General features: G+C 45.8%; 2 protein-coding genes across 2 annotated transcripts; one reads left to right on the plus strand and one right to left on the minus strand.

Moving 5' to 3' along the window:
• Positions 1-1973: 1973 nt before the first annotated feature.
• Positions 1974-2859, plus strand: LOC116652926 (uncharacterized). The gene has a single exon (XM_085540886.1). It carries the CDS (start codon positions 1974-1976, stop codon positions 2829-2831), a length of 858 nt encoding a protein of 285 aa, XP_085397012.1. The 3' UTR covers positions 2832-2859.
• A 2121-nt stretch (positions 2860-4980) lies between these two features.
• LOC107309567 (leukocyte elastase inhibitor-like) lies at positions 4981-11743 on the minus strand. The gene is made up of 7 exons (XM_015854485.3): positions 11257-11743; positions 10953-11128; positions 9492-9629; positions 8454-8571; positions 7566-7708; positions 6913-7080; positions 4981-6543 (listed from the first exon to the last, which is right to left on the minus strand). Exons 2-7 carry the CDS (start codon positions 11118-11120, stop codon positions 6142-6144), a joined length of 1137 nt encoding a protein of 378 aa, XP_015709971.2. The 5' UTR covers positions 11121-11128; positions 11257-11743; the 3' UTR covers positions 4981-6141.
• Between the last annotated feature and the right edge of the window lie 578 nt (positions 11744-12321).

The following is a 12321-nucleotide window of genomic DNA, read 5'->3' on the forward strand; positions in this document are numbered from 1 at the left end:
TCCTGACGGGATCTCATCACAATAAATATTTAAAGGATGTTTATCAAGTAGGCAAGGCCAGCCTCATTTCAGTGGTTCCCAGGGATGGAACAAAGGGAAATGAACACAAATTGGAACATAGGACTTTCCATCTGATCACAAAAAAATACTTGCAGGATGACAGAGCACTGGAACAGGCTGCCCAGAGCAGCTGTGGAGTTTTCTTCTCTGGAGACATTCAAAATGTACCTGGATGCTTTCCTATGCAACTTGCAATAGGGAACTTCTTTAGCAGGTGGTTGGACTGGGCAATTCCCAGAGGCTATATCCAACATCCATAATTCTTTGACACTGTTCATATAACCACTGCAATTAATTTAAGGCTGCGAAAATGAAAAGGTGTAAATGAAAACAGGAATTGGCTTTTCGTAATTCTTTATCATATTGAACCTGTCTAGCTTGTGGCACCAACTAAAGACAAGTTCCTATACGTGTCCAATAAAGTGCCCATACAAATCCTTACTTCTTAACAATGCGTAGATCACTCTAAAGCAATGCTTCTTACTCATTTCCATGGAAATTGCAACAGATACAAAGAGCACAATAACACTCATAGAGCAAATTCTCAGCTAAGAAACACCATTTTTTGCTATAATCCAGCCTTCTGCTGAAGGAGGTTGAATAGTGTAGGTTGCACTGGAAAGGGTGAGCAAACACCTTGATGTGAGCACTTGGTACAAAAAGCAAGCCTGGTGTACAGGCTGTTACTACTTTGTACTGCATCCAGAACAAGCAAAAAAGCATCTCTTCACATTTCAGAAACTGTAAACAGTTCCTGGAAAATAGATTACTGCAAAGGGAGAAAGCATGCGTAGTATAAACATGCAGAATTACTTCCCCCAAAGTACCACAATTACAAACAAAAATCATGGAGTGATGGAGGGTGGTGGAGGCCCAGGATGGTGCATCTGCATTTTTGCCTCTGCTCACCTCCTTCTACACATCTAGAAAGTGCACAGACAAACTCACAAAAGCAGATGCTGTCCCAAACCAATCACTGTGAGAAAAGCAGGATGGAGCGCACAGAAGTGTAAAGAATTGAACTCAAACATAGTAACAGCACACAGGCATTTGATCTACTTTGGCCTTAATTCCATGTTTTTTTACAACTGAGAACACCTTCATATGACTACTATCAGACTGGGAGTTTCAGAACAAAAAGCTTCCAAAAGAAGTAACGCTTGGTCCAGAAAAGTTGGGGGAATGGAGTGGGCAGCAGTGCTGGGGAAAGCTCAGTGCTGGGACTGGAGTGCTGCTGGCACACGTGCAGCAGGTGAGGCCGGCACATGGTGATGACCAAGCAATGGATGGTGTCATCACTGTGGGACGGGTGGTGATGTCCCCCAGTGAAGGTGAGGCCTGGCAACACGGCCAAGCCCTGGTTTGTGACATCTCCGTGCGATGGATTGTGACTGCTTGGCCCACGCTGCTCCAATGCAGGCGCAGCAGCCCAGCCCAGCAGTTCGTGCCTGGCCTCCAACCGAGCGAGTGTGCGAGGACTGGAGTGTGGACAGGGCGAAATTTGGAGCTGAAACGTGCTCTGGGTGCTGCTTGCGCAGTTCTCAGGTGCCGTCTCAGAGCCACTTGTGTAGTACCCGGACCCTGCTGGCAGCAGGCAGCCGGGACATCAAGGAGAGGAGCGTGCAGCAGAGCAGGTGAGCAGCGTGGCAATGCTTCATGCCGGCAGCTGGGGGTGCTTCTTTAGGGACCCTCCCCAGGCTGGGATCTGCCGGTGGGGCCTCTTGTTCACTTCCTATAGTGGTTGAAGTGTAGCAGGGAACAGGAGGGATTGATGATGAGAGACTGGGGCAGTGAATGACGATGGTGTCTCTCTCTCTTTTGCAGTTTGTAACACCTTCTGCCTGCTGCAGCACCTGTGAGGGGAGCAGCTTCCCGACCTCAGCTCTCCCCAGCCCACCGCACAGCCCAGGGCCATGGACGTGCCATCCAACTGGACCTGCCCCATCTGCGGGCAAATCCGGGAGGATGTCACCTACGTGACCCCCTGCCAGCACCAGCTGTGCTACGGCTGTGCCATCTGGTGGGCAAATAAGAAGCCGAGTTGTGCCGTATGTGGGCACAAAATTACCACCATTCGGTACTCGGTGAGGTCAGATGACGATTACCTCGAATGTGCTGTCCCGCAGCCCGCAGCACACTCAGATCACGGCCTGCAGGACGAGCAGGGGCCTGCAGAGCCGGTGCTCATCCCACCTGAGTACAACTTCCCAGCCGAGGTCTGGGCTGCATTTTTCCAACAACATCCGGAAGACCTCGGACCCCTGCTCCAGTGGCTGCAGGAGGAGTTGCAGCAGGTGTCCAGCAACGACTGGTGGGAAGTCTACGTGGGACAGTGCACCACGGTGAACTTCCTTTGTCAACATGGTCTGGACGAGGAGGCCTTGGTGCAGGCGCTGCAGCTGAGCACCAGCGGCGATGTGCTGACCTTCGTAAGAAGGCTCATCAGCACCGCTGCAGCCCTCTACGGTCCCACGATCCGCCACCAGCTTGACCACCAGGACGCCCGAGCTGCTGGAAGGAGGGAGGACAGCCCTGCAGCCAGCCCTATCAACAGCACCTCCCATCAGTTGCCTTCTGCCTCGGGCCCAGGCCGCTCCACCAGCCCCGCAGGGCCCAGCACGGAGCCAGGGCAGGCGGCGGCAGCGGGCCCCTCTTTCCAGGGCAGGGACCGCTCGTCTGGGGGGCCCCGGCGCCCCCCGAAGAGGAAGGCCCGCAGCAGCCCCCAGGACTCTGCGCCGCCCTGCAAGAGGCGGCCCCGGCGGCGGCGCTAGGCCAGAACCGCACTGCCGTCACAGAACGGCTCCGGTGGGCTGGGAGGCCAACATCTACCTCTCGGCCTGCTGCTTATAACACCTAATAAATATCATTTAAAAAAATTATAAAAAAAGACAAAGTCTGTGTGTTATTGACAAACTGCTGGCATTGCTGTTCCTACCCATCCTACCCATGCTGCTTTCTCCCACTTCTGGTCCTGGAGGTCGGTACAGAAATGCAACTTTATTTCCTCCATCGTGATTCAGCACTCTTGACAGCACTAATAAAACATACAAGGGCCCCAGTAATGGTCAGAGATGGAGCACACCTTACTCCAATAATCCCATCATCAGGAGCAGTGGGGGGAAGGGCAAACTTCTGCACCTGTGGTGGAACACCTCCAGGCCACACCGCAGCCGGAGCCACCCAGCTGGACAGGACCCAGGAGTCCTGCCGGACACTCGGCTCAACCAGCAAGGAGCGCTGCCCGCAAACCTGAGTGCTGCCCTGGGCTGCATGAGGTGCCAGCGTGCTGCCAGCGTGCAAAGGGCAGAGATGCTGCCCCTCTGCTCAGCTCTGGGGAGGCCACAGCTGGAGCTCAGGGCACAGCCATAGGCTCCCCAGTATCAGGGAGACCTGGCCTTGATCATCTTGCACACCCACAGCCCTGGGATGTGTTCACTGTCCCTGTCCAAACTGCCCAGGGGTTGCTCAGCCTGGTGCTGAGTTTGAAGGGAAGCAGAGCTTGCTGTGAGGAGCAGGGTCCTGTCCTCTATCCTGTACTGGTACATACAGTTATTCCTCCTTACGTATAGGACTCTGCCCCTGTCCTTGATGAGCCTCATCAGGTTGCTCTCTACCCAGCTGTTTAATCTGCCCAGGTCTTGTTGAATGGCCTTCTAGCATATCATCGGCCACACCTCGCAGCTTTGTATCATCAGTGAACTTGCCAAGGGTGCATTCTTTCTCCTCATCCATGTCACCAATACTCCTGTCCAGTCCGAACATATTGAAAAATGAAGACATGTATCCTGCCTCTAGGACACTTGAGATTTTTCATGTTTCATGTACTTCACTATATTTGTGGTCACATGCATATCATTATGTAAAAAGATTAAACAGTGAAAACCTTACTAAACATGCTCTGAGTTAACTCATTGTATAAATTTATCTCTAAGATAAGGGGATGTAAAACCCAGACATAGCTGTCCTACTTATCCAGACTATGATATTTACTTTGCAGGAAAAGCAATTCAAATTGAATGATTCAGATAGATATCAGCCAAATGGCAGAGTATGGGTTGGTGGTATTTTTTTTTTAATCTTTCTGAACTGCTGAAATTAATGGGCTATCATAAAGTGTTTATGTAAGCACTAATATGTCTGCCTTACTAATCACATCTCAGTGAGCGTATATTGCTCTGTATTTTGGATTGTTATAAAGTATGGTCTGCTGCTTGGGTATAAACTAACAGCAGCCTTTGAAACTGGGGCTCCAATATTACAGAAACATGTACCGATATGCCAACTCACTGACTGACTCATTAAATGTCAGCTGTTACTCAGTCCTTGTTCCCTGTGCTAGCAGATGGAGCGGTTACACTGCAGGGGAAGCTCCGTGATTCTCTGCAGAGGAAATGCTGTCATTGCTTGACCTTGCTTGACCAGGTGCATTGATTGAGCACCCGGTGGGAAGGCAGTGCCAGCCCAGTGGAGCTCAGGTGCAAGCAATGAAGTTGAATGACCAGAAGGGGTGGAGCCAGGATGCATCCTTTCCCAGATCTCATTTAAGGTATCTTATCTGGAGATCCCTATCTATCTGAGGATGTTGTTGGCCTTCTGAAGGTAAGCAGCTTTCTCTTTACACCTTCCCCCTTCCCTTATTTTTGCCCCTGTTGTTTTTGTGTTTGATTGGATCCTTGCTCATTGCAGCCTGAGATCTTGGTGTTTTGTCGTCCTGTTGAGCTTTCCATTGTGTTACATTAACATAATAATCCCTTCCCCAGAGGCAAGGTTGTTTCTAGTTGTTTCCACCTACTCTGAAGAGGCCAAGGACTTCATAGGTCTGATCATGTGTGTACTGGGTCAGCAGCTTTGTTTGGAGCTACCCTTCTAGTCACAGCAACAGTTTCTTTTGTGCTCTGAAATATAAAATCCCATGCAGAATTTTCTGTTTGGAATACAAGTTAAACTTTTTATTTGGTGCTTATTGAAAAGAACTGCTATGCAGTTTACAATTGCATAAATGATTGTGCCCTACTTAGAACTGAGACTGTACAGATAAACACAAGGAACAGTATCCAGAATATATGCAACACAGAAAAGTAACATTCAGAAATAACAGAATATTAACAGTATATAGTGGCTCTCAGGCTTAAGGCGGTTGTATAATGTATGGAGTTGTGTATGAACAGGTAGTGGACATCAGAGCTCAACCGATGTTGAATTTTGTGTATTAAGAAACATCAGTATTTGTTGCAGATTACAGGCAGTCATCTTCAGGGAAGCTGAGAAGTTTATTTTTGAGGCTCGCTTAGCATCTAGCCAGAAGCTATTCCCTATTGCAAACACCTGAACTGGCAGAAGTGTTCATACTTCCCCATAACTAAAATGGCACCCAGTTCCACCTTTGAAAAACTCTCTTTAGCCATATCACCTAAAGGCATTAGTTTGCCTTCTTCCTCATTTAAAAGTTGTTACTTTCCTGGCTAAGGTCCGGAAGGGGTTACTTTTGTTTAAATAGTTTAATCCGTTGTTTATTAATAGCTGTCTCCAAACAAATGTTATCTGACCTTCTATTCAGTGACAGAATTGGGTAAACTCAGCTGTTTTGGAAGTCTCTTGGTACCTAGAAGTATTACTATACGCTTATTTATTTTGATATTAATGAATATCTGAAGAGTGAGACTTTATGGAAGAAATAGCTTTCCAACTACATCCTAGTTCACACATATATGAAATGACTAGACTGTACTGTAATGGGGGTTGTCAGCCTTAAGTGTAAGTACAGATAAATCCTTACAGAGAGAGAGGGTGGAAGTTCAATTTACTTCCACCAATATGTATATTCCTAATCTGGTTTCAAAAGATTCCTTCTGCCTGCTATTACGTTTCTGTTGTCGTTATTTCCTAGTAACTCTGAATCTCTAGAGGGGAAAAGAGTTATTAATCCATTTTTTCTCATTATTTTAATGTGAAATACAGAATCATAGTGACAGTTACTGAGAACTCAAAACAGGAACCATAGCTTCTATATCTACATTGAACTTATAAGCAAAGCATTTGCTGATTGCAGCAGAACCTGCTCTGCAAATGATGGTCTATTTTTCATGGAGAAGCATACCTCCCTAAGAAAAGCATGCTCTGTGTTGGGTTGTGGCGAATAAAGAAAAGGAAAGGATGGTCAGCATTGAAATCCTCTTCCATAACCATGCAAAGCATCGCAATGCCAGCAGTAGCAGCTGCAGCTTCTGTGCCTTCCTCGTTCACTTCTACAAAAGCCTTGTGGACAATTTTAGAGAGGAAAAGGTCGTGTCCCCCTGACATTCCCGACAAGTCAGCCTTGGCACTGTCAAATATGTCCAACAAGCCCATAGCTGATAAATCTGATCTAAGGTCATAGCTTTCTTCTAGCTTAAATTTAGGCAAATGCACGTGGACATCAGTGGAATATAGATGCTCTGGACACGTCCACTCCTGGAGCTTCTCTAAGGTGAGCTGCTTCTCCAGCTAGAATTAAAAACACAGAAAGCATTACATGTCATCAGAGTAGAAGTGTATTACTTTCAGTAACATTTAGAGAGTTGTATAGAATGCCATACAACTACAAAGCAAGTACACAAAAATGACTATCCTCCTGGTTTTAGTAGCTCCCTACAGATTTAATGAATGCTGTTAAATTTAAGTGAAGTCACCACAGTTTTCAGCTGACAGAGTAAAATAGCTGTTTGCTAGATAGGCAGTACAAAAACATGCACTGATAGCTAAAATCAATCGTTCCTCCTGTTATGGTACTCTAGGAACATAGGTTCATTAAGGGTTCAGTTTTGAGGGGTTGAATGTATCTGTTAAATAACTGCATTAGCTTAGATGTGTCACCTTCTGCAGTCCAGTGGAGTCGTCTTCAATATCATCAGGCAACAGGATGATCATGCTGAATTCCCTTCCATCATAGGGCAGCTCCAAAACGCGGGTTTTCATGTCAGAGATGTACCCAAAACGAAATTTCTTCTTCTGATACATCATTTTCACTGTCTTTCTTTCATTCTAAGTAGTTAAAAGACACAGAAGATGTTAAAATACCAATTTAAAGGACGGATGGTAAATGTAATTATTGTATTCTTGTAGAAACCCCTACTGCTCTATATCAGGTGATTATAAAACTGCCTCCATCAGATTACTGACTGGCAGCTAAATGATGGATTTTTCTAAAGACAGAATGAAATATTACAACTCATTCTTCCTAGTCTTTTATAGCACAGTCTCTGTGAAGACTGAAACAGGATTTGAGTTGCTGTACCTTTATATTTCTCTGACATCAGCAATAACCAGTGTTAGAAACCAAAGATCAGCCCTGTTCAGTGGAAATCAGATGACTGAATATGGATCGTGTAGAGCTGTTCCTCAAAATGTAGAACAAGAAAACTAAATGTGCAGTCATCTTAATACAGTCCATACCAGCCTAAGGACAGAAACTCAGCCAGGCACAGCTTTTTTGTTTGGTATATACTACCAAAATGTATCTGTTGTACCTTATTCAACCGAAATGGCATGTCAGCAGTGTTGGCTTCTTCAAATTTCTCTGCCCAGTTCCCTTTGAAATAAATAGCGTTGACCAGTACCAGCTTGGTCATGCTATTAACTGAGCCTTCAGAGAGCAGATCAGGGATTTTACCTTCAGAGGGCACAAGAGGAAGAAAAAGAGGGAGGTCACAACAAAACCTTATAATACGTTCATTGCATGTGAATTATCCCCAAAGATATTGATGCTACAGAAATGTGAAGTTCTAGTCCATTCCTCTGATAAAAATAATTCTTTTTTCAGTACCTGTTGCTGTACTTCACCTTAGTTGTTAACAGTACCTGCTATAACAATTTTTTATATACAGTAACTTGTTGGAAATGTGATGCTTGTAGCTATGACTGTCACAGATGACTTGCCATCTCCAGTGGTTCGAATCTAGCTACCCAGATAAAAAGGACCCAGGGCAATGATGGGGAATGACTGTTTACATGGGTTGACAGTGATAGGACAAGGGGAATGGTTTTAAACTGAGACAGGGAAGGTTTAGGTTGGATATTATGTGGAAGTTTTTCACACAGAGGGTGGTGACGCACTGGAACAGGTTGCCCAAGGAGGCTGCGGATGCCCCATCCCTGGAGGCATTCAAGGCCAGGCTGGATGTGGCTCTGGGCAGCCTGGTCTGGTGGTTAGTGACCCTGCATAGCAGGGGGGTTGAAACTAGATGAACATGATGGTCCTTTTCAACCCAGGCCATTCTACGATTTACGTAGTGTTGAAATGTCTTGCTTAGGTACTCTCTGGTTTTGTCCACCAATCATTTGACAGAAAAAGAGGCTGTTCCTGCTCCTAAATTATGCAAAACTGCCAGTGACTTCATTAATGAAAAATAGCTCACCTTCAGTTTTCTCCTCTACCCACTGGTTAATTTCCTTCCGGGTTTCATCATAAGCCTGAAGAAAATCAACTGCAGCCAAATCAGCTCCATATAACTTCTGAGTATTAGTCAGGAAGTCCTAGGTTTTGGAACATTAAGAACAGCCGTCACTGCACACAGATAAGCAGACATCTTTATGTTGTAGATAACAAATGAAACAGATTATCGCTATCACCTGCTCTGAGGTGGGGCTCTAGCAGAGCATTGTCTGTTTGGGTGGTGGGGTTTTTTGCTGTTTCTCTTTGAAACACCTGTGAGTAAGCCTCGCTGTACATCTGCCACGTACACATCTGAGGCAGCGCTTACTGCAGGCGCTCCAGCACCTCTCTGTCCTTCTCCTGAAACAGTCTCAATGTCTAAGAAAATGAAAACTCCCAGAAAGAGCTGGAGAGGAATAAAAATAGCAGTACCTAAATACACACAGAGGTACAGCTCCCTTGTAAAGAGGCATGCTGAGAATCTCCTCCCAGATAATTGTTTTCAAGAATATTTCAAGTATTGTAGTACTAGATCAATGAAAATCCTTAAAAAAAAAACACCAGAGAGGAATGGTACATTGTTAACATATACTCTAAGCTAAGAACCTACATGGTTTGCTTTTTCTCTTGAGCTCCAGAGCAGCAGAACTGAACAAGCAAAGAAAGGGACTTGTTGTGTTATATCCTATGGGTGCATTCTTTAAGATGTGCAGATGCATATAGATGCAGAAGTGTGTATGCATATGCACAACGTTTGTATTGACTGCCTAGTAACTTCTAGAAAGATGACTAGGTGTGTTTTATTTTTTTTCTAACCTCAAATACTCAAATGGCTACATTCCTATAAAGACAGCAACACCTGAGCTACACTTCTTACTGATGCAGAAAGATAACGTTTTGACATCTGGACTTGCTAATCTATTTTTGCTATGGGGCACATTCTGGAGATAGGAGAGCAGCAATGAAGTTTCAAAGCCTCCTCCTGGGTTCCACCATGCAGCTGTGTTCTGTGTCCCCATACCTGCAGAAAGCTGTAGGATTTCTCTCCAAAAAGCCTATTAGCAATCCGTAGGAGGCAGGAAGAATCCCTTCTGTTTATGTCTGTGGTCAGAGACTGGAATCTTGAGTGTAGATCTTCAACTTCATCAAAATGCAATGTCTGAAATGAAAGAGATGAGCTAACATAGACAACTCTCAATTTATAACAGCTTTTAATTTTAATGTGAAACTGTGCATACAAATACCTGAAGGGAAGCTGACTAGCCCAAGTGTGCAGGTAGGGCAGCAGGATCCACAACAGTGGGTGGTGCTGTGTGGAGCTGGGAGCTGGATCCTCACGGACCTCCTCCACCTCAGAATATCTTATGATTTCAACTTAAGGTAGGATTATGACCCCAGAAACAAATTTCTATATGCTAAACACCTTTCACACTCATCAGTCACTATCTCCTTAATTAACTGGTATTCTCATCAATTAAACATTATGCTATGGGAATACGCATTATAGAAGATTACTGTGCCTTCTATTTCCAGCTCCCCTATGCTTCTCTTGTATTATTTCTGCTCTCAGTAGATTCTTCCTGGGTGGGGCTGACAGTGAGGAATATATGTTCAAAGTCTGCTTCTACAAGCAGTGATTCAGTTTTATTGTCTTTTCACTAAGAACAGCAGCAGTTAATGGTCTAAATAATTTCTTCCTTAAGTTTGGAATACAAAGCTGAATTTATTCATAGGGACTACAGTGACAATTCTTACTTACTTCCCTTTGCACGCACTTACTTCCCAACACTGGGCCTTGGGTAACATCATCGTGTATGATAACAGTTGTCACACTTAGAGTGATACAGCTCTATATTTTATTTTTTACTTATAAGGTATACTTAGCATCATTGTGCATACCATTACTAAATACATGTTGCAAAACAATAGTTCTTTGTGGAAAAGGCTCGTAGAATCATAGAGTGGGTTGGGCTAGAGTGCAACTTAAAGCCCACCCAGTTCCACCACCCTGCTGTGGGCAGGGCAGCCACCCACCAGCTCAGTCTGCCCAGGGCCCCAGCCAATCTGGTCTTGAACATCACCACGGATGGGGCACCCACAGCCTCTCTGGGCAGCTGTGCCACTGCATCACCACTTTCCCAGTGAAACTTTCCCAAATATCTCACCTATATCTTCCCTCTTCTTGTTTTAAACCATTCCCCCTTGTCCTGTCACAAACTCTGGTAATGACTTGCTGCTGGAAATGCTAATCAGTTTAAATTAAGACTGCTAAACCAATGAAAATGAACCTAAATGAAGTAGGAGAAAAAGAGCTACTAGGGCACACAAGAGGAGGGCTCTGGGGCACAGCAGTAGGGAAGAGGCAGTAAGAGTGACAGAAACCTCGCCCCAAGCTCACACAAATGATGTCCTCCTCACATTGTCCCATCTCTAAAACTTAATGACTTCTAATTTTAATAAAACAAGAGAAAATGCTGCTGACCTTCAGGAATTGTGCCTCCGTGTTGCCTCTAGACCCGAGAAGGACCATGGCCAGAGCAGTAGAAATACTGAGGGGAGAGAAGAAGACGTTTCCCACTGGGGTGGTTTCATTCAGCCTTCTGAAGAGATCAAGTGCAAATCTGCCATTGGCGTTGCTCAGGCTCTCCATAGCTGCAGCTGAAAAATAAAGGTTTCAATGAAGTCTTCAGAAAACACTCCTCAGCGCCCTAGTGTTCCTAATTCCAAGGGCTGGATTCATTTCAGGCTGCAAAAAGCAGAGGCACAACAAGCACGCACGCACTTACCTCCTGTGATGCTTTACAGCTGCTAGGGAACACCAAGCCAGCAGGAGAGAACTCAGCAGCAAGCTGGAGGCTGGAGCTGTGAGGTCTCTGGGAGTGGGGTGAAAGGTGCAGCGCTGGGGCGGGCAGATTATTACGCAAAGGAAGGCGGCAGGCAATGCTGTAAAATCTTCCTGCTTGTGCAGCTGGGATCCCTCCTATTTGTTTGCACTGGGATTTGTAGATAGGGCTGCTTCTAGCTTCTCCCTTCTCAAGGCTTTGTTTACGGCAGCTGTTATTGCAGTTACATTAACGGAGCGTACTTTTGCTTTCACTTACAGCATGGAACCACTAATGCACTCCAGCAGCAGCCTCTATAGGTAGGAAGGGGCAGAAAGTATTCTACTTTTCACCCTGCTGCCACCCCGTTCCCAGACAAAGCCCTTAGAGCAGAGGTCGCCCACTTCCCCTCCACCCACTCTCAGCCCTGACTGAGCATTGGTCTGACAGGCAGCACATTGGCAGCTTCCCCGCCCCAAATGGTGACTATTCACTGCATCTGAGGCATGGCACACTCCCTGTCCTGGGCATAAGGCCAAACGGCTGCATCCACAGCAGCCGTATCCCATCTGGAAACAAGCACTTAGCTTGTTCAGCCTGGAGAAGCCTCCAAGGAGACCTGGTTGTGGCCTTCCAGTACATAAAGGCGGCTCGTAAATAAGGAGGGTGACTTTTTCTGTGGTCTGATGGTGACAGAGTAAGAGGGAATGGCTTTAAAGTTAGATGTCAGGGGGATCTTTTTCATTTGGATGTTGGTGAGGTACAGCACAGCTGCCCAGAGAAGCAACGGGTGCCCCATCCTTGGAGGTGTTGAAGGCCAGGGTGGAGGGAGCCCTGCCCACAGCAGGGGGTTGGAACTATAATCTTTAACATCCCTCCCAACCCAAGATGTTATTCTGTGATTCTATCACTCTGAACCTTTGCCTCAAAGACTCCTTGCTATGAATCCTTCAAAGGTAAAAATCATAAAGGCCATCATAATCCAGGTAAGCACACCTTGGTCTCGCAGCATTCAGAAAAGCCAATGTT

The sequence above is a fragment of the Coturnix japonica genome, chromosome 2 (genome assembly GCF_054131305.1).
Source record: "Coturnix japonica strain WE chromosome 2, WE-NBRP24, whole genome shotgun sequence".
Lineage (NCBI taxonomy): Eukaryota > Metazoa > Chordata > Aves > Galliformes > Phasianidae > Coturnix > Coturnix japonica.

Bases quoted from the DNA above. Each gene is read 5' to 3' on its own strand.
- LOC116652926 (XM_085540886.1), top strand. From the start codon at position 1,974: ATGGACGTGCCATCCAACTGGACCTGCCCCATCTGCGGGCAAATCCGG.
- LOC107309567 (XM_015854485.3), bottom strand. From the start codon at position 11,120: ATGGAGAGCCTGAGCAACGCCAATGGCAGATTTGCACTTGATCTCTTC. The intron at 7,709-8,453 runs GTGAGCTATTTT...TGCCCTCTGAAG, and splicing joins GGTAGAGGAGAAAACTGAAG to GTAAAATCCCTGATCTGCTC. The intron at 7,081-7,565 runs GTACAACAGATA...TTAACTACTTAG, and splicing joins TGCCATTTCGGTTGAATAAG to AATGAAAGAAAGACAGTGAA.